Source organism: Manis pentadactyla, chromosome 1 (assembly GCF_030020395.1).
Source record: "Manis pentadactyla isolate mManPen7 chromosome 1, mManPen7.hap1, whole genome shotgun sequence".
Taxonomy (NCBI): Eukaryota; Metazoa; Chordata; class Mammalia; order Pholidota; family Manidae; genus Manis; species Manis pentadactyla.
The window spans coordinates 225,484,914-225,512,188 of NC_080019.1; the positions used below are offsets into that span (position 1 = coordinate 225,484,914).

A 27,275-nucleotide genomic window follows, 5' to 3' on the forward strand; every position below is an offset into this window, starting at 1 on the left:
CAAAAGTACTTGCCTTTGAACTGCAAAGAGAACTTAAGAATTTTGCTTTACCTGCCCACTGCAGAATTCACCACCTAACTGAGACAAATAAGGGTGTCCAGTCAAACCACCACTTTGGTGAATTTTGCTCTGACTGGTACCAGTTGTCTAGCATTAAAATGCTGGGTTTGTCCCCGGCTTACCCTTTGTTCACTTAAGGTTATAGACAGCAGGCCTGTTGGCTAGGATGCTTCTTCCCATGGGGATCTGGTCTCTGGGAGAGAATCAGAACTTTTCTTCCTCTACAACTGCTAGGTTAAGCACAGACCTGGGTCCTTATCTCAGTTCTTCTCTTATCGTCTGTACATACTAAAACATTACTTATTTTTCTATGCCTTGGATTCCTTGCCTAAAGAGGGGGAAATAATGATGCATACATTTTAATAGGGCTGTTAGAATTAAATGACCTAACATGTAGAAAGCAGTTAGCACAGAGCCTGGAGCTCAGTGAGTATACAATGAATGTTAACAGCTGTTATTTTGATTCACAGAGAGGCCAAGGTGGCCCAAAATAGCCATATGTGAGGCAGAGGCAGAGTGCATCCATAATGTTAATTCTGTTAATAGCAAGTATGGTCAGGAATGTGATCCAAAAAAGAGGAAATGCTCTAGCATCAGGCAGCTGCTGAATTTATTTTATTTTGTTGATAGAGCATTCTACCATCACCAGCCAGATATGCTCCAGGATTTCTCAGATGATACAATAACACTCCATTAACTCTGCCCTTACTTCAAAAGAATTATTAAAGTTCCCAGTGCCTCAAACCCAAAGAAGGTATGGTATAAATTTGTATACATGAGTCATTATATTCATATACACGAGCTTTTCATTTAAGAAAGGTAATGAATATGAATAAACACTTAGGAGTACCATCTAACATAAAACAACAATAAGTTACTTATGAGAAATAAGCTTAATATTAATAATGCAAATAAAATAGAGTTACATTATAAAATTATATTATAAAAGATTTATAACAAAAGTAATTATCTTTGGCATTCTAAAAATTACATAAATCTATTCTTACACAATGATTCAGAGAAAGGAAGGCTCAGTATTTTCCTCTCTATCCATGTCAGAGTATAGCAATCTAAATAACTTCCAAACAGTGGAGTAGCACAATGGCCTATAAAGATTAAGGCAACAGCTTATATAAAAGTCCACACGAACAGCATCATGAGTTTAGGTGCCTTGACTATTGCTTTACAAATACATTCTGTTTATTAAAATATTTCCAAATAAAAATAAGAATATAAAAATAAACTAATGAAAAAATATGCAATCTCAATGCAGAATTAAATAAATATTTAATTAATATTTCATGTTCATCTGTGAAACTGGAAAAACATTTAGCTGGTAATGTCCACACTGGTACCACCTCACTAGAGGGCCATTTAGCAATAGTTTTGAATTGTTTCAAAGGCACAAGCTTTTACACCAGAAATTTTACATCTAGAAACTAAGTAAATAATAACAGAGCTACAGTAACCATTTATCTTTTAAGGAGGGGTTCTTGGTAGGTTTTTAAAATAATAAGGCCCTCAGAAGGAACCAATCCTGTCCACACCTTGATCTTAGACTTCTAGACTCCAGAACAGTGAGGTAATAAATGCTTGACTGTTCAAGCCACCCAGTTTGTGGTGCTTTATTACGGCAGCCCTAGCAATTGAACATACCATTTTTTTCAGGAACATAAAAATGTCTGAGAATATATTTTTTCACAATATTAACCTTAGTTATCTCTCACTAAAAGGACATTGAAGGACATTTTCATTTACCAATTTTTGTGATTTTTAAATTAGTAAGCATATCACTTATGCATAAAAGTGGCACTGAATAGCATATCAAATAAAAATCCATCCCTAAATACAAATATACTCAGTTCATGTTTGGATCAGGGAAGGCATGAAAGAGGCAGAGGGTTAGATGAACATGACTTGAAATCCTGCCTTGACCACTTACTTACCAGCTTTGTGACTTTGTTAAGTAAGTGGACCTCACAGGGATATTGTAAGGTATGAATGAAATTGTAGGTAGCACTGACATAGTATAGCCTGGCACACAGCAAGAGCTCATTTAATTACAGCTATTTTAGTGAACTCCCACTATTTATGGGGGTTTTATCCTCTTTTACAATAAAGATGTTTCCCTTTCAAAAAACAGCTTCACACATCCGTGTCACTGCCAAAGCAAAGCACAACTCCAGTGTGCCTGGGACAATGATCTAGGACTTGACCATCCAGCCTAATAATTCTTTCCTTGCCAATCACACCTGCCAAATTTTACTGCCCAATTAAATTTATTTGGATTATGTAGACCTGATCTTTATGGCCTTTAGCAGAAAGAATGTGTGCATGTACATGTGTATGTGTGTATATGAGAGAAAGAACATCTAGGAACACCTAGAAAAACAAACAAAAGACTCTTGTTTTTTTTTATTATTTCCACAGATTGGCAGCAAAATACATTTTGGGGAAAAGAAGGGAAAAGAGTAAGTATGTATTGAATGCTTACTATGTGTCATCACTCTTTGCAAATGTCATTTCATTTGATGAACACAATAATTCTGCTTGCTAGCTATCATTATTTCCAGTCTTATAAATAATATTAAAGGACTAAGAGGTTAAGTAACCAAGGTTATGTAACCAAGGTCACATAGCTTGTCTGTGGAGGAGCTGAGAGTCAAACCCAAGTATTCTTTCTGTTATAAAATTTGGGAAAAGTAGTGAATAAAATCAGACATTAAGAAAACACACACACAAAGGTGAGCCAGCAATTTAAAATAACTTAAAAAAAAGAGGGAAGGTACAGTACTTACACTACAAATTTACATATTGTGGTTGGTGAACTTAGTGTTTTCCCCAAGAATAGCTGGAGTTTAATACCACTAAGAATTTCACACATATTCTTTACTTTTCTAACCAGTGACATATATATCTTTTAGAATAAATTTCAAACTCATATACAATAATCATGCTTTGCTTTGAACTGCTTCATAAATGGAATTAGTGATGTGATTCTGACAACAAAAGTTCTCATATAAACTCTAGTAGATGCTTATGAAACATGAAAATATGACTTCCCCCTTTCCTCAAACAACTCTAATTGTAAATGAACATTAAAGGCAACACAGTAGGCATTTCTCTTATAGGAAAGATTACCCAGATTTAGTTTTCTAGATTCAGGGACAGTCAACATTTATGGAGCCCTCTTACGCAAAGTTTCTTACGTGTTGTCCTCCTCATTTGATAGCTCAAGAAGTTATGAGACAGGTAGATCAAGGGATGTGTCCAAAGTTTTTCAATCATTAATTTTTATCATTTAAACATATCTTTGATATGTTTAGGTAAAATCTCTAGGAACTTAAGGTTCAGTAAGATTGACTTGCCTATGAACATACCTGAGGGCTGAGACTGAACCTAAGTTTGTGGCTTTTAATGCCAGCACATTCTAAGTCTCAATCATCATCCCTACTCATCCAGCTACTCCCTTTTCCAGTTTAAGTAATCTCCCAGCATCTCCATTCTTCACTCAGATCATGGGTTAGTGCCTAGTAATTTTCTGGTATCATTCTTTCTTCCAACCTAACCTTCTGCCATCTCAGTCCTGGATCCCAGCTTCAGGAAGGAACTCAGGGGAAATGCCAACTGTGTATCAGATGCAGGCTAAACCATCAGGTGAATTAAGAGCATGAAAGCACAGGAAGGCAGTCACCTGGTAGACGAGGTGGATACAGACACTTCCTGTTAAAACCATAGTAGGTATGTCTTCTTATCTGGCACCAAAATTCTTCAAAATAATGAATCTAAAGAATGGCAGATCACACACACACAACTTCGCCCCAGCTCCCCTAACACACAATGCACAGACAAAATTCATTTGCTCCTCCTGCATCCACAATGGAACCTGTTTGACTTGAGTAACTTTATCAGATACCTAAAAATAATTTAAGTATTCATATCTTGCTAAATATCCAGATCCTTTCTGAATTCTGCAGAACTCTTTATAGGCATGTTTTAACACATTCCTGAAGCTGAATGTCTTTATATAACGGATCACTGAATAAAGATTGTTAGAAAAGATACACAAGATCAGTAAAATTTTATCAGGGAATAGAAGTATTTTTTTTTTTGGTTGGTCATTATTTCTTTTTATTTTTTTATTTTGGTATCATTAATCTACAATTACATGAAGGGCATTATGTTTACTAGGCTCCCCCCTTCACCAAGTCCCCCCCACATCCCCGTTCACAGTCACTGTCCATCAACACAGTAAGATGCTGTAAAATCACTACTCGTCACCAAGTTCACAGTCAGTCCTTCAACATAGTAAGATGCTGTAGAATCACTACTTGTCTTCTCTGTGTTGCACAGCCCTCCCCATGCCGCCCCAACACTATACATGCTAATCGTAATGCCCCCTTTCTTTTCTTCCTACCCTTATCCCTCCCTTCCCACCCGTCCTTCCCAGTCCCTTTCCCTTTGATAACTATTAGTCCATTCTTGGGTTCTGTGTTTCTGCTGCTGTTTTGTTCCTTCAGTTTTCTTTTGTTCTTATACTCCACATATGAGTGAGATAATTTGGTATGTGTCTTTCTCCACCTGGCTTATTTCACTGAGCATAATACCCTCTAGCTCCATCCATGTTGTTGCAAATGGTAGGATTTGTCTTTTTCTTAGGTCTGCGTAATATTCCATTGTGTATATGTACCACATATTCTTTATCCATTCATCTACTGATGGACACTTAGGTTGCTTCCATATCTTGGCTATTGTAAATAGTGCAGCAATAAACATTGGGGTGCATCTGTCTTTTTCAAACTGGAGTGCTGCATTCTTAGGGTAAATTCCTATTAAGTGGAATTCCTGGGTCAAATGGTATTTCTATTTTGAGCATTTTGAGGAACCTCCATACTGCTTTCCATAATGGTTGAACTAATTTACATTCCCACCAGCAGTGTAGGAGGGTTCCCCTTTCTCCACAACCTCGCCAACATTTGTTGTTGTTTGTGTTTTGGATGGCAGCCATTCTTACTGGTGTGAGATGATATCTCATTGTGGTTTTAATTTGCATTTCTCTGATGACAAGCGATGTGGAGCATCTTTTCATGTGTCTGTTGGTCATCTGAATTTCTTCTTTAGAGAACTGTCTATTCAGCTCCTCTGCCCATTTTTTAATTGGATTATTTGCTTTTTGTTTGTTGAGGTGTGTGAGCTCTTTACATATTTTGGATGTCAACCCTTTATCGGATCTGTCATTTTCGAATATATTCTCCCATACTGTAGGATACCTTTTTGTTCTATTGATGGTGTCCTTTGCTGTACAGAAGCTTTTCAGCTTGATATAGTCCCATTTGTTCATTTTTGTGTTTGTTTCCCTTGCCCAGGGAGATATGTTCAAGAAGAGGTCACTCATGTTTATGTCTAAGAGATTTTTGCCTATGTTTTTTTCTAAGAGTTTTATGGTTTCATGACTTACATTCAAGTCTTTGATCCATTTCGAATTTACTTTTGTGTATGGGGTTAGACAGTGATCCAGTTTCATTGTCTTACATGTAGCTGTCCAGTTTTGCCAGCACCGTCTGTTGAAGAGACTGTCATTTCCCCATTGTATGCCCATGGCCCCTTTATCGAATATTAGTTGACCATAATGTTTGGAGTCTCTATTCTGTTCCATTCGTCTGTGGCTCTGTTCTTGTGCCAGTACCAAATTGTCTTGATTACTGTGGCTTTGTAGTAGAGCTTGAAGGTGGGCAGTGAGATCCCCCCCACTTTATTCTTCCTTCTCAGGATTGCGTTAGCTATTCGGGGTCTTTGGTGTTTCCATATGAATTTTTGAACTATTTGTTCCAGTTCATTGAAGAAAGCTGTTGGTAATTTCTCTCTGGCTGCCTTTAATACTTTGTCCTTGTCTTTGATCTTTGCCATTTTAATTATTATGTGTCTTGGTGTTGCCCTCCTTGGATCCCCTGTCATGGGAGTTCTGTGTACCTCTGTGGTCTGAGAGGCCATTTCCTCCCCTAGTTTGGGAAGTTTTCAGCAATTATTTCTTCAAAGACACTTTCTATCCCTTTTTCTCTCTCTTCTTCTTCTGGTACCCCTATAATGCGATATTGTTCCATTGCAATTGGTCACTCAGCTCTCTTAGAATTCTTTCATTCCTGGAGATCCTTTTATCTCTCTCTGCATCAGCTTCTCTGCATTCCTGTTCTCTGTTTTCTAGTCCATTAATGGTCTCTTGCATCTCGTCCATTCTGTTTTGAAGTCCTTCCAGAGCTTGTTTTATTTCTGTATTCTCCTTCCTTAGTTCTTGCATATTTCTCTGGAAGTCCATCAGCATGGTTATGACTTTTGTTTTGAATTCTTTTTCAGGAAGACTGGTTAAATCTATCTCCCCAGGTTCCTTCTCAGGGGAAGATGTAGCAGATGCCAAAGCTGTCTGGGTTAGTCTTGTCTGGATCAAATTTTTTTGCCTTTTCATGTTAATAGGTGCAGTGGAGTGCTATTGACACGTCTATCAGCTTTCCACTTAGCTCCTGGCCTTTCTTTACTGGGACAACTGTGACCCCTAGTGGCTTGTGTTGGGCAATTGCGTGTAGACTGGGTCTTTGTATCTTGTCCGGCTGGTATGGAGGAAGCTCCCTTGCTGATGGCGTGACCAGCCTCAGGCTGCTTCTCTGCTTTGGCCACGCCCCGGAGGGGTAATGGACGGGGGGCTGTTTGGCTGTTTACCTCCGTGAGCGGTCTCAGAGCTGTTGCCCAGGGGGTTAATGTGCCCGGAGTTCCCTGGAATTTCCAGCTGCTGGACTGTGACCTGGGTTGTTTCCGTACAGCTGTGGCATCCCTGTCCCTTTAAGACTTTCAAAAAGCACTCTCTTTTCTTTGTCACAGGGGCATCAGCTTCGGGACCCACTCAGAGGTCTTGCTGTCCTGTTTCCTAGTTTCCAGCCCTCCATACATGTACTGTGTCTGCACTCTGGTGCGGGTGGCTAGGGCTGGCTATTTAGCAGTCCTGGGCTCCCTCTTCCGCCCCGTTCCGACTCCTCTCCTCCCGCTGGGAGCTGGGGTGAGGGGTGCTCGGGTCCCGCCGGGCCGAGGCTTGTATCTTACCCCTTTCACCAGGCACCGGGCTCTCGCACATGTGGATGTAGTCTGGCTGTTGTCCTGTGTCTTCTGGTCTCTCTTTTAGGATTAGTTGTATTTGTTGTATTTTCAAAAATATGTATGTTTTTGGGAGGAGATTCCCACTGTCCTACTCACGCTGCCATCTTGGCTCCGCCCTCTAGGAGTATTTTTGAGAAGTAAAAAAGTCCCTGAGAACTAGAGTTTGGCCATCCCTAGTCATTAGAGGGCACTTAAATTTTGCTTTGTGCTCTAGTGTCATGAGGTAAAGAAAAGGAACCTGAATTAGGAATAAGAAGTCATCACTTTCAGAAGAAATGACGTATATTGTTCCCACTATTTTCATTGGAGTAATCATTTAACTTCAAGACCTTGGGGCAATGAGTGATTACTATTAATGAGAGATAACACAGAAACATTATTGAGATCAAGGAGTCAGCATCCAATTGCCTGAGTTTAAATCCTAGCTCTATCACATACCAGCTGGATGAGTTTAGGCAAATAGTTTGACCTCTCCAGGCCTCAGTTTCTTCACCCATAAAGGGGTTATTGTTTGGTCCTTCAAAGGTAATTGTGAGGTTAAATCAAGTAATACATATATAACACTTAGTAAAGTACTTTTCTCTGTGTATTAATATTAATACCACCTATGTATATTTTATGACCATCTCACAATGTTCTTTCAATGGAGAGATAACATCAGAAATAAAAAATGATATGGCAATAATATATTAAGCAAACTTTATACTGTGCTAGAAATTTTAGGAAGACTTAATTGCATTTGTAAATACCACATCATCATCTTTTCCTTGGTTACAGTAAGGGAGCCTTGCTATGGACCAGACAGTCTTCTGGGGAGTTTACACAATGCTATCTTACTTAACCCTCACAGCAACCAAGAGATGGACTCTTAGGATCTTCCTTTGAAGGCTGCAGATGCTGAGGATCAGCACAATTTTGCAATCTGCCCATGGCTGGAAAGAAGAGCTGGGATTTCAGCATAAGGCTCATTTTAAAGCCCAAGCTTCTCCAAGTCCCATGCTGCCTCCCAATTTTTTCAGTGATTCCTGCTTGTCAACCAATTCCTTACCTCCCGTTCCTCAAACCAATAGCGCTTATCACACCAGGTGAGCCAATGACTCTTCCATGAGTGAACTATTCAGGACAAACATTTTAATTTGGATAAGAATATCAAATTAAAAAACAAAACATACACATCAGTGTTTTTCTGTTTTCTAACACATGAATAAACAGAATAATTTATGTAGTAATGAATGTAGTCTTCTAACATTAAGAACCAGAGCTGAATTAGCCTACCAATATATGAACAAAGATGAAGTACATGTGGATGGAAGACATACATTTTCCTTCATAAATGGGCTACCTAATCACTGGGTAAAACCCCATCATTCCTTTCAGGAAGAGGCTTTTTAACTGATGAACAGGATGGCAAAAGCTGGAGGAGCCCTGTGTGCTGAAGGAGCAAAGGCACACCCCCCCCTTAGATAACATCAGTATGAATGCACCAACTGATCTGAAGGAGCAAAGGCACACCCCCCCTTAGATAACATCAGTATGAATGCACCAACTGATCTCATCAGAGAGAGTTACAAGAATGCTGTGCCCAAATCTCAAAGATGGAACATCTCCTTGAGAAAATTACCAGTGCTACCTTAATGGAAGAAGTACTGCTGCAAAAAAAAGTTGTTCTCCCACTGGATGTGTAAACCTCTCACCATACTTAATGTGACTTGAAGAATTGTCCCTCCCACTGTTCCACCTGAAAGAACAATAGAGAGAGACATGTTGTGAATCTCATGATCTTGTTTACTCACGGAACAGGACTAGCTGTGGGCCGCCTGATACAGTATGAGGCTAATAGTTATGTCCAAACCAAAAAAAATTATTAGCTGAACAAATCAAATTCCTTCTCTCAGACATTAGATCAGAATCACAGAAAGAATAAACTAAATGGGAAGAGAAAGGAAGAACACAGAGGGCAGTGGCAGTCTTTTGCTAGAGCAATTCTCTTGCTAAGGCAGTTCTGTTCATTGCCTTGAACCAGACATGAGGCCTGGCTTTTTCACTCCTTGCCCTTTTATTGCTGTTAAAAATTCTCCCTTACTGTGCAGTGAGTATGCTTACAACCACTCTCTTGCCTTGACATCTGAGTAATATTTGGATGTTTTCCTTGAGTTACAACCCTCCACAACCAAGAGTAACAGCTAAACAACTGTTTCTATGGGCATCCTTACTATTCCTCTTCACAATGACCATGAAAGGGAATGTACAACCCATCTAATGTGTTCTCAAGGATTCATTTATTCATTCTTTATTCTCTTTCCTCCCTCTCTTCCTTCAGCCAATACTTACTAAGCACCTACTGCCTGGGTGTTTTGGTAGGATTTGTGCATGTCCCTGGAGATGTCCCCACTATGTGTCAAGCACTGTTAGATACCAGTGTGCTGATGAACACGACAAACAAGATCCCTGCCCTCACTGGGTGTTCAGACTGGCTGAGGATCTAAAATGTAAACAGGTCATTAAAGAGCGTGTTTTGGGAGCCATTGGGAGGTTGACTTCACCCAGTGGGCCCTCCCTACTCAGAGAAGTCCTCCCAAAAGAAGTGATAACTAGGCTGATACCTGAAGGGACAAGAGGAATTTGCCAGCTACAAGTGTAAAAAGAGAGAGGGAAAGTATTCTAAGCAGAGTGTCATGTGCCAAAGTCCATCGGAACAGCAAGAAACCATACTAGGCTCCCAGAACACCTAAGAAGTGTGAAATGGATGTAGAAGAACAAAGTGGCTTTTAGTATGAGAGCTATAAGGGGTGAGAGTGGACCTCCCCCATGTTTTGATGATGTACTAGTTCAAAATGGCAGCATTATCAGTTCCTGTAGGTTCCAAAGAGACCAAAGAGACTGGGGCAGAGGGTGGACAGTGAATGGAAAGGACTCAAACCCTCAGGTAACAGAGATCAGGCACTTATAACTTCACACCTCAACCTTCACCCTAGAGCAATTATCTCACTTTATCCACAGTCACCTAGATCGGAAAAAAAGTATTACTTTATCATCATCATCATCATCATCATCATCATACCAATTATCTTTTACTTGTGGAAGACATTTAATAGTTTACAAAGTGATTTGCTTGCTTGATCTCACTTAAAATTTCCAACACTGTGAGTAGGTAGGCAAGGGCTGTTTTCCCAAACATTCAGGTAAGGAAACTGAGGTTCTCAAAGGAAAACTAAGCTAATAGAATGAACTAGAATAATTACAAATACAACCAAGGACAGATACTTGCCTGAAGAAGATGACGACTCAAAAGAAAGGTGTGGTACTGTGCACACCTGCCTTAGAGATTTTCTATTATTTTTTTCTGTTAATACATGGCTCTTTTTTCTTACTTGATTAGGAAGAGATGTGAGTCCTCTGAAGAACCGAGAATTAAGGATAATGTCCCTACTTGAGCCCAGGGTTCTTCCCCTATTCCTATCTGGGAGACTCCCAAGGGCCACATGTACCTGGGAATTTGGGTGTGGTCAGTGTTGAGGGGTGATCCTATGAGGACTATCATCTACATCCTAAAGAATCCAGTTGTATACATGTAACTTTTCCAAGCATAAGCAATGTCTATGGATTATGATTTGGGAAAGATCAGGAAAATTCTCTCTCCATACCTCAACAAAAACTCCTAAGAACCCAATGCCTGCAATTCTTCTATTAGACCTTCCAGAGAGAATTCTCCATTCGATTCCCCTTTATAGAATTCTTCCATTAGTTTCTTCCAGAGAGACTGACCACTGGGCTGTCTGGAATATTCACTGAAGTGCAAATAGTCCAAGCAACAAGTCCCTGGAGAGTCATTCAGGCTGTTTAAAAAAAAAAAATCTATAGTGTATGGTATAGAGGTAGAGGGCTCAAAACATGTGCATGCAAGGTAAACACAGATTCTCTACTTCAGCCTTTTGCCAAGACACTAACTTGCAAGAGGTTGCCAAATGTTCTGAGTTACCTTCTGACAGATTTCTTCTTTCTCCTTTTTCATCATCCCCAGAATCACCTGAATCATTATCATCATCATTACCATCATAATATATGTTGAGCATTTCTTTTTATAGTCCAGGTACTGTGCAAGGTGGTTTACTTGGATTAAGTTATTTAATCATTATGGCAACCCTTTGAAATAGGAAATATTGTCAGTTCCATTTTATACATGACAAAAATGAAGCTTAGTGAAGCTAATTAAGTAACTTGCCCAAGGTCGCCAAGCTAGTGAAGAAACAAAGTTGGGGTTCAAATGCTTAAGTAATATTTCTCTCTATTTTGGGGTACTTGTGGAGCCAAATATCAACTGTCTTAATAAACTCAGAAAAACATTAAGTGATGAATATACTGGCATACTGGGGAGTTGCTTTTTCATGATAAGTGTACTTATTCATTCATATTCCAGTTGCACATGATTTTTGTCACTAATTGAGAGACTAGAAAGTTATAATTAAATCCACATTAATGTGGCTTTGAAATTACTTCAGACCCTCAATGGCAGATCGCTCAGAATCTCAGAATCTCAGAATTCCTTGTCTTGTTTATACTTAGGGGAAAAAAAGAGTTGTCTGACTCATGCACATAGATTTTTTTTAAGGAAAATAGAAAAATATGACTATAAAATGAGATTAAGTTATTGGCATTATAATTTAAGTATTTTTCTAAATATTTTAAATGAAGAGGTACTGGTTTTTAATTAGAACCTACCCTACCTTAGTTAGTTAATAACCAACAGAAGATAAAACAATATGAAAGACAATTGGTGTCTGTTGAGTTTGTCTCTAAATATAAATCCTTGGCATTTTCAGAAAAGGCCTCAAAAATATATCTTAGCAGGTGAGATAAACACTGGAAAATAGAATAGCATCTGCTTTTAACATTTCTTTTAGGATTAGGGATAAGGTACAGCAGGTGCTTCTCACATTGAAGGGAGCAGAGAAGTGTAGCATGTACAAGAAATCACTCAGAGTGGAATGAGAATGCTTGAATCTTGGCTTTGCCATTTCCTATGATTTTGTCCTTGATTAGTTAGTTAACATCCCTGAGCTTCATGGTGAAATGGAATATTAGTTATACATATTTAACACGATGATGTATTGACAGCACTGAAATATAGGGCCTCATATGAAGACTGCTTTACAAAGGTAGTTATTGTTACTTCTCTCATTAAGGATTTTAAATGGTGATTGTTACATTATATTATATATGCTTTACTTTGTTATTATCAATAGCATGATTATAAGTGTTATTTAATCAAGTAAGCAGTAGGATGTTTGCTCAGAAAACATAGCTCAGAATTTAGATTCAGAATGAAGATTACACAAAGCAGATGCCTCCATTTAAATCAAGTGGCCCTGTACCTCATACATCAGACACACTGCATCTCTGGATTAGCCAGCCTACCTTGGGAAGGCAGAAAGGCAGAATGGAGATGTGAAGCCCAGTGGTTATAGGAAAAATGGTATCGCAAAAGTGGGAATGGAAGTCAAGGCATAAGAATAAGAGAAATCAGACAGGTTGACACAGCTGTTAGTTCTAGTGGGACAGAACCTGGACTTGCTGCATTGTGCAGGAGGACTATGCCAGCCAAGCAAATATCCTGCGGAGCTAAAATCCTTTTGATGCCCTTAGATATGGACCGATTCGGGACCTGGAATATGTGGACATGTCAGGGTCCCCCACATTCCATTACACATAAATCCACAGGTGCAAATGCAAAATAAATAGTAGAAAGAAGAAAGAATGTGCTGACAAAATTTTTTTTAAAGTGGGGAAAATATAAAAGTCCTACTGGCAAAGAACTGAAATAGCAAAATAACAATGATCATGATCAATGGTATCATCTTAGTTCCTCAAAGTGAGAAATGTGGTGAATTCAATTTTTTATTTTTATTTAATTTTTTTACCATTTCCAAATGATGGTTTAAGAGATTTACTGGACCTATTTTATCATCAGAGAATAAATGAAACAGACCACTAGAATCAGTGTGGTGTCCTCAATTTTGGTTTTGACCCAAAAGATAGTGAAAAGTCCCCTAACCTCATTTAAGTAGAGATTAAGGACTTGGAAATTTTACCTCTAAGTCTGAAATTGGCTAAAGCTTTTCTCTGAAGGCTTGACTTTTCTCTTTATTTAAACTTTAAATCTACTGTATCTATGAGTCTTTCTTAAGCAAATAATGCATAAATAAAGTGCATTTCCCCTTTAGGCTATAAATCCAAAAGTGGAGGACGTTTTTAGAAGTAATAATATTTCATATGGTCAATCCATAGGAAATGCAAAATACGAGTTCTTCATGTGCACACCTGTGGACAGGTGATACACCTATGATTCTTCCTGTATATCATAGCTTTCCTTTACCCTTTCCTCTTCTCTACCTACTAACCCCCAAATAACACTGTTTGGAAAAAATCAATTTTAACAATTCAGTGGTATTTATCTATGCTCCATTCTGTGCTTATACAAATTACACACAGACACACACACATAAAACTATATTTTCTCTAGTTTTTAGAAAAATAGTTTTGTGCTCTATACATTATTTTGAAATCTGATTGAAAATATTTTCTATGTGTTGACTAAAAGAATGAAAGTCACTTTGTCTCACTTAACAATTTTATCAAATATTAAGAATGAAACTCATTTTTTTGCATTTAACAATTTTATCAAACACAACTGTATATACTAACCTCCAGGTCAATGCATATTAATTTAACTCATTCATTTTAATGACAGGATAATATTTTACAACATGCATGAATCAGACTTCAACGATTTTCTTATTAAATGGACTGTTTCCAGTTCTTCCTCCACAAAGGATGTTGTAGTAAATATCCTTGAACATATACTTTTACATACGTTTTTATTTTTATAGCATGAATACTAAAAACAAAAGTATTGTAGTTTAAAGACTTTCAAGACCACCAATTTTAAAGCTGCTTTCCTTTAGAACAGGAAAAACTGGGGTATTTTCAGTTATATGTCATGATCGATTTATACTTTTGCTGATCACTTACTATTTACAAAGCAATATGAAAGGCACTAGTGAAGAAAACAGAAACAAATAGAACAAATTTCCCACCCTCTAAGGGATCACACTCTTTCACTGTCATCTCCTACAGGAAAAGCTACCTCAGAGTGGCTCCTCAAGCCACTGCATGCACATAACATGTATTTCCTTTCTTTCTCAACTTTTGTTAGTTTCTCTCAGCAACTAAAATTCTATCTATCTGCTCTCATATCTCTTCCTTAGCTCTTTTAAAAGGTAGGTAAGAAACTTATCTTTTTTTGGCCCCTTATTCAGTTTCTTTTCCACAAACAAGAGGCTAGTAACTGATGTACAAGCAAAAGCCCTTCCTTTACATAGAGCCTTAGAAGAGAGAGAGGAAGGAGTATATTTTAAATGTAATGAATTTTCTGTTGCTTCTCTCTCTCTCTTATACACACATACACACACACACAGGAGAAAAAAAACTATAACGTAGCATGATATATTCTCATGAATTAATAAAATGTAATGGAAGACCAAAAATGGGGTAAATCATTCAGTTTGGGGTAGAAGAAAGGGGGATGAGCAAATGTGAAAGAAATCTTCATTAAGGAGATAATATTTAAGCTAAGGTTAAGAGACAAACATTTCTTCTAGGACTGGGATGTTAGGATGTTCCATATAGTATGAACAGAAATAGCAAGAGCTTTACGGTAAAAAGTGCTTTTGAGTTTTAGAAGGACCTTCCATAGTTTAGGGTGCTGGTTCTCCCACTTTAGTGCATTAGAATTATCCAGGGAACTTGGTTAAAATGCAGACTCCTGGGCACACATCTCCCCAATGTTTTGATGTGGTGTCCAGAAATCTGATGTTTAAACAAATTCATCCAGGTTCACCACACTTCGAAAAACACCATAAGAGGCTTTGTGGTGTGGCATGAAACAATGTTGCATGCAACAGGACTAAAAGGAATACAAAATACTGTTTCAGTTGTGGGACCATGTGAGACAATAAGATGTGTCAGAAAATGGCAATGGAGCTATTACTGCTTTGAAAAAACCCCAAACAACAAACACTCTTTCACAGGGAATGTTTAGTAAATGGCTCAATGAATGAATGTGGACAGAATGCTGAGGAAGCCAGCTGAAAGTTTCCTGGACTGAACACGCTTGCTTTGTTTAATCTGGCTATAAGGAAAACCATTCTCGAATACCATCTCAGAGCCATTGGTTCAAGCCTTCCAGATGCTGTCTTGATGAGTGTCAACTTGATATTTTCATGCATTTTTATGCTGGTCTACAAACAAGGCAGATGTGATTACCCTGTCGATCGTCCACATCAACAAGGCACCACAGTTGTGCAGCCAAAGCCAGATACTAGCCGTTGGAGCTAAGATCTGGGAGGACAGAACACGCTCTTACATAATTCCCCAGCTAGTCGGTGGTAGGGCCTGTGATTAATGCTACATGACGGGCTTTGAACTTTCTGTTCAGATAGGTTCGCTTGCCTTTCGGGGCTCCTAGCAAGAGACAGTGTGTGACCTGCAGATTTCACTCTCAATAACCATCACCAAGGCCAATGCCACTGCTCTGTGGCCTCGTGAATTATTACTGTTTCTGGGCCTCAATAGGTCGCAGAGGACTGTCAGGATGCTTTTTTTTTTTTTAAGGGTAAAAACAGAAGAGTAATTTAACTTCCTAAGACCCCGTCGCTGAAGAAATAGAGCAGTGGTGGTGGTGGGGACGGGGGTCTTGTGAGAAAAGTCGGAATAGCCCTCGAGGAGTGCCAGAGCAGAAAAACAACAGCACGGAGGCGGGGGGAGTCCCGCTCGCATGGCGGTGCCTCTCACAGCCCCGCGGCGCCCGCCGCTGGCGCTCCGTCAGGGCGGCTGACCACGGCGCTCCCAGCAGCCTGGTCCCGGCACAGCGGCCGGGTGCGGAGCAACTTTCCGAGCGCGGCCGAGCCTGCCCGCTTCCCGGGGGTCCGCGTTCCTCCTCGCCGCCGCCGCCGCCGCTCCGCCCGGGGCCAGGTGAGCACGCGCCCCCCGCCCCGCCCCCGCCCTTCCCCAGGCTCGCGAGGCGCCTTTCCGGCCCCTCGTGTCCGCGAGCCGCGCGCGGAGAGGACGCCTCGTCGCAGCGCCGGCGAAGCCCGGTCGCGCTCCCGCCTGTAAGCGGGGTCCCTCAACTCTGTCCCCGCCATCCCGGAAGGGCACCCGGGATGGGGCAGAACTGAAGGTAGGAGGTGAACTCCGGGCCCTGAGCAGAGCCGAGAAGACAGCCGCCCGCCCGCCCGACCTCTCCCCGCGCGGGGGTCGCGCCTCAGCCCCTCCCCGCGCACACTCGCTACTCACCAGTTCCAGGGCCCGCAGGAAGGCGAGGGGCTCCTTCAGCGCCCGGAAGGTGCCCGCCGAGGCCAGCTGGGAGGGAAAGGCAGAGCGTGAGGCTGGGACCGCGGGGTCCCGCCGCGCCGCCGCGCCGCCCAGGTCGGTCCTTACCTGACTCACGGGGTCCATAGCCGCGGTCCCGGGGCAGGCGAAGTCCGAGCGTCCCCACGGTCCGGGGAGGAGCGCGGCCGGCGCGGGCTGCCCAACGCTGGGCTCGGCTCTGCCCTCCGCGAAGCCAGCCGCCGGGAGGCGGGAGCGCCAGCTGAGGGGCGGGGCGGGGAGGGGGCGGCCGAGCCGCCGAGGGAAGGCTGCCATTGGCCAGCGGGCCGCGCGGAGGGTGGCGAGGCGGCTCCGCCTCAGCCGCGCGCCGTCAGGTGCCGGGGAAACTTTGGGCTGCTGCCCGAGGGAGGCCGGCCGGCGCAGTCTTCTCGACGGTTTCCTGACCGGAGAAGGGGGTGTCCAGGTAAGAGAGAGGCACCCACACCTTCCACGAGCAGGTGCGTGAGTTCTGGTGCCTTCTGAACACCAAAGCCTGTACACTGGCCCACCATCCCGCAAGCCTTCTGGAACGTTCTCCACGAGGCCAGGCAGTGCCCCGTGTGGGGACACGTCAGAGGACAGGCTGAACAGCGTCGCGCGCCCTGGGAGTCAGGACAGGGCCCGGACTGAGGGAACGCCGCTGCAGGGTGGATGGGGGAGCAAATGAATCTTGAATGTGGAACATGGTGCCAGGCAGCTGACCTTCACGGCCCCTGCGTGTGGTCAGGAGCAAATTATTATGCCCATTTTAAAAGTAGAAAATAGACTTAGGCTGAATTAGCCCGGGGAGCACAGCTCATGACAGGCTAAACAGGGATTGAAATTCAAGTTCCTTTGTAACTCACGCTCTTTCCACTGAGATCCTTTGCCAAAAACACAACCCCCAAACGGAGCTTCTCAAATTCTTCATAAATAGTACTGAGTCCTCTCCTTTGAAACGCCACACTTTTTTCCTTCCTTGGTCTGTTAACCTTGCTGAGAATAATAAGAAGAACACTGCTGGGTCAGGATTTGTTCTAAAGGTTATATCATTCATAGTCACAAAACCCCTATGGGTTCGTAGTACTATTATTCTTTATTTTAGAGGTGAGGAAGTTGAGAGTCATGGAAGGGAAGAGGCCTGCTCAAGTTTCTACAGCTATGGGATAATGAAGCCAAAGTTGAATTCTAAAAAGTCAGAGAAACAAACAAACACAAACAAAACACCCCAAAAAAACAAGACATGTCAGAGCTCTTAACCACTACACCATGTAGCTGATACGGCCCCTTCCTTCTCACTCCCCTTGGACTGGATTCCATGTATGAAGTGGTTTCCCAGCAACACAGATGCCCCATCTGTTTACTACAGAGATTTGCCAGAAAGGTTTGGAGTTTGTGTATGTGTTTGTGTGTGTGAGGGGGAATAACTAATATTTAGGAGGGGCGGAGAAAGATGGAAATGAATAATCTGGAGTCTGGGAAGGGGAGGAAGCAGGCCAAAATTGGGTAAGAAAAATGAGTGTCTCATATAGATGTCCCCTGCCCATAGATTTGTTAGAAAAAACTAGAAATATAATGAATAAGAACTCCAAAGGGCTAGTTGCACCATCTGCAGTCATCCAGTTTTGTTCCTACTGCTCTTCCTACATGCAGTGAGAGTCTAAAACATTTGGAAACAGTTGTTTCAAAAATAAGCCATTATACAACTACAAGGGGAGGGGGAATTGAAAAACTAACATTTTCAAGTAGTCTGTACCCTGCAATTTATGCAATTTATGTATGTAATTTTATGATGAAGCTATTTAGTCTCTTTAAGACCTCAGTTGGTGGTGGTGGGTTTTTTTTAAATCTGTAAAATGGAGCCAACAACATCTACCTATCTGTTTGTTAGGAGGTCTCAATGTGATTTTCTTGATGACATATCTAGGACAGAGCCTGGCACATCATAATCTCTCAACATGCATTAGTTACATGTCTCAGTGCTGACCCTTATGAAGAAGCAGAAAAAGGTGCAGAAGTGCACCCTGGAGGCATGGTCGGTTGTAGCACTGTCTTGCCACTCTCTGAAGTGCCCCTCCCATGCAGGACCTGCCATGTTAATTTGCTTTGGCCAGTGATATGTGGGCAGAGGTGATGTATGTATTTCTGGGCAGAGGTTTTAAGAACCCCTCCGTGATTTGTCAATTTGCTTATTTCCTTCTATCATGATGAATACATGTATTACACAGAGGCTACTCTGACAGCCTGGGTCCTCGCATAAGGCTGATGGAGAGTAGAGGTGCAACTGGTCCTTGATGGGCATGGAGCTGAGCAAGAAATGCATTTCGGATTGTAAGAAACTGAGATGTTTGAAATCTTTTACTACAGTACAACCTAACATGGGCTAATTGGCACAAAAGTCTCCATGGCTAGGAAGTAGTTGAAACAAGATTCCTCCCTGAATCTGTATGACCTCACCATTCTTGCATCCTTAATCTTCCCATCACAGTCAACTAGCTTATGGGTATAACATGTGTATGTGTTTAATGATGATAATTATTATAATAACGTATCAATTCTTTTCTTACTATATGCCAGGAATTGCACTAAGTACTTTAAATATGCCATTTAAACATCACTACAGTGTCTTTTGTGGATAGTGTATCTAGGCTGAGTAACTTGCCCAAGGTCATCTAAACATAAACATTCAACATCTAAACATATCTCTTTACACAGAAAGAGTGATTTATTTAAAATATTGCCCATTTTCATTTCATCTGAGCTGAGAACATGGCACAGATGAAGTGGGATCACTGAGCCTATTCTCCCCAGTCTCTTTTCATACCCAACATTCCTCTTTGATAATACAGTGGCAAATTTTTCCAGTCTTCCAAACACCATGTGAAGGAAGCCAGAATTGTGGCACATGGCAATGGAATAGCTTAGACAACAATTGCATATTGTCAGAGGATGCTTTTCACATTCCAGAAATGTGTGAGCTTTCAACAGCTGCATCACCAAAACAGCCCAGTCCATATCATGTTTGCTGTGTTAAATATTTTGTGGACTTTGGGGTTAGAATCTTCATAGTCAGACCTGGAAGTAACATAGATTTTCGTAAAGAACTAGAATAGGACAGGTAGGAGGGGAATGATGTAAACACTGCACAATATTATTCAGTGGCTGAGGGGGACCCCTTCCTTCTGCCCCAAGCTGACAAAGGATAATTTTCCTCTTATGATAATAAATTATTGCAGTGGCTCAAAATCATGTTAGCTTTGGTGGGACATAAATGATTCATTTAGTAGCCTGTTGATTATATAAGTCAGATGTTTCCAGGTTCTTGTTTCGTTTTGTTTTATTTTCAACAAGGCACTTACAGTTCAAGCTCAAGGTATTTGTTCAAGCTCTGTATTTGGTAAGACAGGTAAATAAACAAAATTCAAGTTATAAAAACCCATTTTTATTTTCAAAGAGGATTAATTTGAATCAAAACTATGGAAACCATGGCACCAGGCTGCAGTAGATGGACTTGCATTATTCAGGCAAATTAAATCTGTTCTCAGGGAATAATATACCTGAGTTTCATCTTCCTATGTCTCTTGTGGCAAAAAGGAAAATGTAATTTAAAATGTTATACATAGCAACTTAATACAGGAGGAAATACTACCCACGTTATGATATTTATTTAAAGTGCTGAAATAACACATTTAAGTCATTCAAAATATTACATATTTAACTCTGCTATGCTGCTAACCAACTTTCCAAATCTTCTTTAATTAGCAAGTGTGAAAGCAAAGGCCAATAGCATGCCTTTGTAATTATTTGTTTGTGTTTTTGGTTTGCACAGGGTCATGGGTACATAGTACAGACCATGGTGTAGAAATATTTTCAAGAATTCTAACTACAATAAACTGTCAATCCAAAGATCTAATAATGCCATCTTTACCTAGTTATGTTTCAGGGTTAAATGGCTGCAATAATATGTGCAAGGATGTGTATATATTTGTTTGGTCTAAAACTTCATCACAAAATGACATTCCGATGGAATTCCTAGCATTCAAATAGGATCATCCTTAATTAACAACCGTAACTGATATAAATGTTTCAAATGTGAACTCACATCACAAAATGCTTTTACTGTGTCTGTTTTCATCTTTGTTTTAAACAAAATATGTCTGTTTAATTTGGCCAGACCAAATTTGAATGTATACAAATCAGAGGAGTCATGTCAAAGGATTCACCATTGACATGTATACAAATTTTGAATGTATACAAATTAGAAAACTCATGTCAAAGGATTCACCATTGACCCCAGGGACTAAGAGTGGCAACAGTAATCATAATAATGACTGTTGCAATGTATTAAGTGGTAAGTAATTGCTGGACAGAATGTTAACTGCCCCTGTAGGCATAACTCATTTAATATCCTCATCAATCTTGTAAGTATGTACTACAGTTTCTCCCCTTATGTAGACAAGAAAACACAGGCTCAAAGAAATTAAAAATCTCAACTAAGCTTGCATGGATAGTAAACAGCAAAGTCATGATTTTTCTCCTACCCTCATCATTTTCCAAGGAAAAGATGATACACAGTTTCCACTGCAAATTTGAATATGTTACAAAATTTAGGCAAAAATATTTTTCTTGCTGAAACATAAGCAAAGTTTCTCTAGAGAACTAAAGTAAAACTGGGCATCAATGTCTCCCATTACAATGACGGCTACTGTTACTCCATGAACATAATTAGAAATAACTCCTCCCCATCTCAAAGACTCAGTCATTTAAATTACTTTGTGTTTCATCATTAGTTATGTTTTCCAAAATGCTCGTCATTTTTTATGTTCTCCTTGAATTACTCCTATGTTTTCACAGACTCATGGATCACAAGAGCTTTGAGTTCTCCTCAGATCACCTACTGCGTTTTTTGAATGATATAAATGAAGCTCAAAGAATGGACACACATCTTAAAGTCTTCTTCCCCTGGAAAGAGTCCACCTTAAGAGGTAATAACAAAGTCCTGAAATCAGATGAACTGAGTTCATCATATCCTGGCTCCATCTTGTTTATTCAGTTTCCTTATCTGTAAAATGAGGGTAATAACCGTATCACCCACAGCACTTTGTAAGAACAAATAAATGAGTTAACACAAGTTAAGTACCCAGAAGAATATCTGGCACTAGAGAACTGAATATGGAAAGCTACTAAAAGGCCAAGAAATAGGACCAACGGTGGTAAAAAGATGGTCTATGATATTAGCACCCAAGTGATCATGACACAACCACTACTGAGAATAAACACATTTTAAAAAATCATTTATTTTCTTCTCTTTCACTTCTTCCCTTTCAAAATTCTCATATATTTTACCTCCAAATCCTTCTTCTTTTTCCTTTCTCCTTAAACACCAAGCCTGTCTGTTGATGTTGGGAATCTTCCTTGGAGGTTGGTGAGAACCTTAGGTCATTAAAACACCCTTTTGGGGAGGCTTCTTGTTATACGTACACTTCCTAAAAATATATAATTCATTATGAAAGTTAAATTACTTTGATGTTTGTTTATAAATTGAGCTTTGACAGGGGTTTTTATGATTTTCTTAAAAATAGTTTCATTTGGCAATATTTACAATCTCTAATATTCCTGTTTTAGAGAAGAAATACTTATATATAGAAAACTTACAGATGATGAAGATAGGAAAGAACAGATGGATCCTTTTTAATAAAGTATGTAATCCAAATTATGCAATATACTTTTCATTTTATTAAATTTAGTAGATGGTCTTTAGACCTTGTAAGACAAATAAAACATCCAAAAGAATATGACAATTTTTCATTATGACAAGATGGCTTTTGCATCTGCTTTACGTCAGGCAAAAGAATACCTCACCCTGTTCAGCAATTATAAGAACACATTTACTTACTCCTTTCTACTTTAAACTTTTAAGTAAGAAACAAATTCAAATTAATTAAAAAATTGACTGCTTTGGCACTTCATAGTCATATTCTCTTCCTGCCTGGGTTCTTTCCCACAGTTTGACAACTGTGTAAGGTCATTGTTCGGTCCACTCACATGGAGAAGCACAAATCCAATACCTAAAATTAGGTTTTTACTAAATTATATTGCTCTGCACTTTTACACCTGCTTGGCAAATAATACCCAGAAGAAAGGTATAATTACATAGGTTCTTTGCCAGAAACAGAAGACAGGTTAAAAAAAAAAAAGTGACAGTGAAAAAAAAGGAAGACAGAAGGAAGGAAAGAAAGAGAGAGGGAAAGACAGAAAATGAAAGAACCCTTTCCCCAAACCATATCCCACAGATATCATTGACAGCATCATTATAAGTTACTTTTATTGTGATTTCATTACGTTCCAGGCACTGTGATAAGCTCCTTAACAGCACTGCAAATCAGTTATTGTCATCCACACTTTACAATAATGGAACTGAAATATGGTTAAGTTAATTACTTGCCCAAGTTCATGTAGCTAAATGGAGAGGAAGCCAAGTTTGAAGACAATAATTCTTGAGAGCTTGAACTAATTTTATACCTTCTAATTATCCAAAGTATGAAATATACATCTCTCAGATCACAGTTGAAAATTGGAGATCCTGAGACATTTATTAAGTTATCAAGCCCAACTACCGAATTAAATATTAGTGAACTGATTGCCCACATTCTCATCTTTTTTTTTAATTGTGGCAAGACCACATGTGGATATCCAGTTTTCTCAACACCATTTTCTGAAGAAGAGACTGTCCATTTCCCATTGTGTATTCTTGGTAATCTTAGTAAAGATGAGTTAAGCATATATGCCTGGGTTTATTTCCTGGCTCTCTATTTTGTTCCATTGGTCAGCCTGACTTTATGCCGGTGCCTACTTTTTTAACACTGTAACTTTATAATATAATGTTTTGAAATCAGGAAGTGCAATGTCTTCAGCTCTGTTCTTTCTCAAGATTGTTTTGGCTATTCAAGGTCTTTGTTGTTCCATGTGAATTTTAGTATTGTTTTTTCTAGTTCTGTGAAAAATGCTATTGGGATTTTGATAGGGATTGCATTGATTGTAGATTGCTTTAAATGTTACAGACATTTTTAACGTTATTAAGTATTCTAGTTGAAACATAGATGTCTTTCCATTTATTTGTGTCTTCTTTAATTTCTTTCATCAGTGAATTATAGTAAGTCTTTTACTTCCTTGGTTAAGTTTATTCCTAAGTATTCCACATTCTCAATCTTTATATAGTCTGTTAGTTACAGTCTTACTACTGCTGATTTTTGCAACATCACTTGTTCTTAAGCAAATCACTGTTCCCATTTATTTTCAAGATATCTAAAGGATTTCTTGCTTTACTATAGTGCTAGAGGATGTTAAATACTAATAAGGTGACAGGACTATGTTTGATTATAAAATTAATCAAGCTACTAAGTCATAAAAAAGACATGAAGAAAGCTTAAATGCATATTTAAATATTAGAAGCCAATTTGAAAAGGCTACCTACTGTATGACTCCAGCTATATGACATTCTGGAAAACACAAAACCATGCAGACAGTAAAAACAACAGTGATTGCCAGAGGTTAGGGTGGAGACAGTGAAGAATAGTTGGCACACAGAGGATTTTTAAGGCAACGAACAGATTCTGTGTGATACCGTAATGATGTATACATGTCATTATACATTTGTCCAAACCCATATAATATACAATGCCAAGTGATCATAATTTAAACTATGAGCTTTGGGTGATCAGTGTAGCTTCATCATTGTAAATACTGTACCACTCAGGTGATGGAAGATGGTAATGGTGGAGGTCATGTGTAGGGAGGGCTGGGGGTATATGGGAAATCTTCATACCTTCTGCTCAATTTTGCTGTGAACCTAAAGCTGCTCTAAAAAAAGTTTTAATTTAAAAAGTATGGTAGATCTAGCAACCCTAAGTTGACATCCTGAAATTAAAAAAAATGTTAATCACTACTCAGTGACATTATTCCCTTAGCCAGGGGCCCATTATGCTCAATATAGAATAAGGAATAAAATATGCTTATGAAAGCCTTCATTTAGTGTAATGAATATTGGAATACTTTTTCCTAAGCATGATCTATAAATTAACCAAGAAAGAATGTAATTTTCTCAGTATGGCTTTTATCTGTATGTAAAGATTAACCAAAGGTAATTTTTTTGGTCTAATGTGTTAAGTTGATCTTGTTTATGTTAATGGGGAGAAAATGTAAGCACATTAACACTTCTTGTGTCCTTTCTTCTATTTTACAAATGTCTGTAAGAGTAATACCTATAAAATTTCCAATATATAGAACAGTATAAGGTAGAAGTCTCTCTTTCCCACCTTCTATTTTCATTGCCTAGGGGAATATACAATTTCCTGCTTAGAAATATATGTATGTGTATATGTATATGCATATACTGTATATATTACATACATATATCCAAAATATAACATGTACATAGTATTACAAATATTTCAAAAAGCATATATATGCTATTTTTTTCTCAAAATGAGATAATACCATATATTATTGGTATTATAATACCAATATATACCTACTTTTTCACTTCACGTTTTATCATGGTTACTTTTCCTTGCCATTACATACCATTCTACTTCCTTTCTCCCTTCCTGCCAGCTGGGTTCCTTATGTGATGACAGGAGCAGGCGCAGCCACCTTGGAGCCAAAGATGGAAGTTGTGTCTAGAGGATGATAGAGTAATCTGACCTCTGATCTGTTACAAGGTAATAACTTTTTCATGCTGTTATGTTGTTTGTTTTGGGGTTTGTTAGGTTACCTTAGACTGTACCCTAATAAAATGTCCCTCATTGCGCAAATGGCATCCACTCTGGGAAGGCTTCCAGATTTCCACCTCCCTTAGTCATATATCAATTAGAACTGGTCACTGTTATCCCAGGGCTCTTTGATGGTGAAAATATTTCTTCCGCACTTACAAACCTCTGGGTTTTTTAAAAATTATTTTTATTTAGTGTCTGCTGTCAACATAAAGGTCTTACCTAATGTTCAGGACTAAGGTAAGTGTCTCTGCCATGTGTTCCCATAACACCCTGTACATCTATGTAACAATTATGTTTAAATTTATTTTCTCAGTATTTACCTTCCCACTATACTGTATAAGCTCCAGATGGGCAGAACCTTGGCTACCTTTCTATATCTCCAATACCCACAGGAAATCTGATACATAGTACCCATGTTTGTTGGATGAATAAGTGATCTTAAAAGTAGAAAATACAGATTACTCATATTTGTAGCCCATTCATGGTTAAATTCAGTGTCTGGCACCTGTTAAGTGGCCAATGAATGTAGAATGCAACAAACTGAGTTTGAATGGAATAGTATTAGATAAGGTGGGATAGACATAGACTATCACCTCCGTAAAGGGCAATACGTGGATATCTTTAGTCAAGAAGGTCATAACAAAAGGCTTATCTAGCTGGGTTTCCATTAGAAAATACTTTAAAATTCCTTACTGAGAAATGGTCATTGGAAATAACAATTTAAAAAATGAGCCAGAAAGAAATTCTAAAATGGAGCATCTTTATCTAAAAATCAGTTCAGTGGCATGAATATTCATTTCATCTTAAACCCTCATACTAACCTTTCCATGGTCAAGCATTTGTGAGAAAAATCCATCATTAGTTATGTTCCTTATTCATAAGAAATCATACCCTTGTATTATTAGGAAAATATAATTAATGCTTACAACTGGGAAATAGAAATATGGGATACTTAAATATATAAATGATACCCCAGTCATTTATTATTATTAAAGTTATATTTTAAATGGTCTTGCAAATATTTCATACAAGTAAAATTACCTAGAAATGGAAAGAAATTTCTAGGACTGACATGGTGAAGAAATTTCAAAAAATAATATATTTGGGACAAGTACTTTGAGTGTTAAGCAATTCCATTACTCTTCCCCATATAAAAACAGGCTTGGTATTAAGTTCTCTAAGTTTTTTAAATATTCCATGTTTTCCACAAATATTTTTATATAAATAGAAATGATCAAAATAAAACACATGTATGTGTTGATAATGGATTGATTCACGTGATCAGCAACCCAGAACATGAAATGGGCATTTCTTCAATATCATCCAGGCCTCTTGTTTTGCTATCTGGATGCCATCCCTGAATGACACCTTCCTCTTCCAAAAGACCCTCTGGGGACTCTTCCCCTGTACTTATGACTTGTCATGCACAATCATGAGTTAAATGCTATGCTTATTTGATTTGCTTGTTTACATGAGGAATGATTATTCCACAGTGTGAAACAATGAAAATTCAAGTCATGGGAAACCTGAATTCGTGAAACAATTTCTGAAGTTATTAACTGCTCCAGAATATTTTCAATGAAATGAATGATACTGAACAAATTGCCTACTTTTTGGTTTCTCATGATTCCTTTGAATTTATTCTGTGGTTGGGGGGAGGCTCCCCCAGGCGCCTAAAACAAATCTCAGACATGACTTTGAATGACTCTCTTATAAAAAGTTCTATGATCATTTAAAATTGTCTTGGTTCTGAAGTTTACAATTCCCATCTACTCATCTAAATGGCAAAACTGAGTGCAAGTTAGTTCTTTCCCTATGCCCCAGCCAGCATGGTGGGACTGGGATGGTTTGTGGCCATTTCCTTTCCTTTGCTAACTCTCCCTTTGCTAACAGCTT

General features: G+C 39.1%; 1 protein-coding gene across 2 annotated transcripts in view; it reads right to left on the reverse strand.

Moving 5' to 3' along the window:
- The window catches only part of SYNPR (synaptoporin), a 287,830-nt gene extending 270,979 nt beyond the window's left edge, over positions 1–16,851 (reverse strand). For both annotated transcript variants that reach the window (XM_036878241.2, XM_036878239.2), the window contains exons 1-2: positions 16,699–16,851; positions 16,555–16,620 (exon numbers count right to left, since the gene is read on the reverse strand). In XM_036878241.2, the coding sequence (XP_036734136.1) occupies positions 16,555–16,620; positions 16,699–16,716 (84 nt within the window). In that variant the 5' untranslated portion in view covers positions 16,717–16,851. The remainder of the gene's footprint in view (positions 1–16,554; positions 16,621–16,698) is intronic.
- Positions 16,852–27,275: the final 10,424 nt, after the last annotated feature.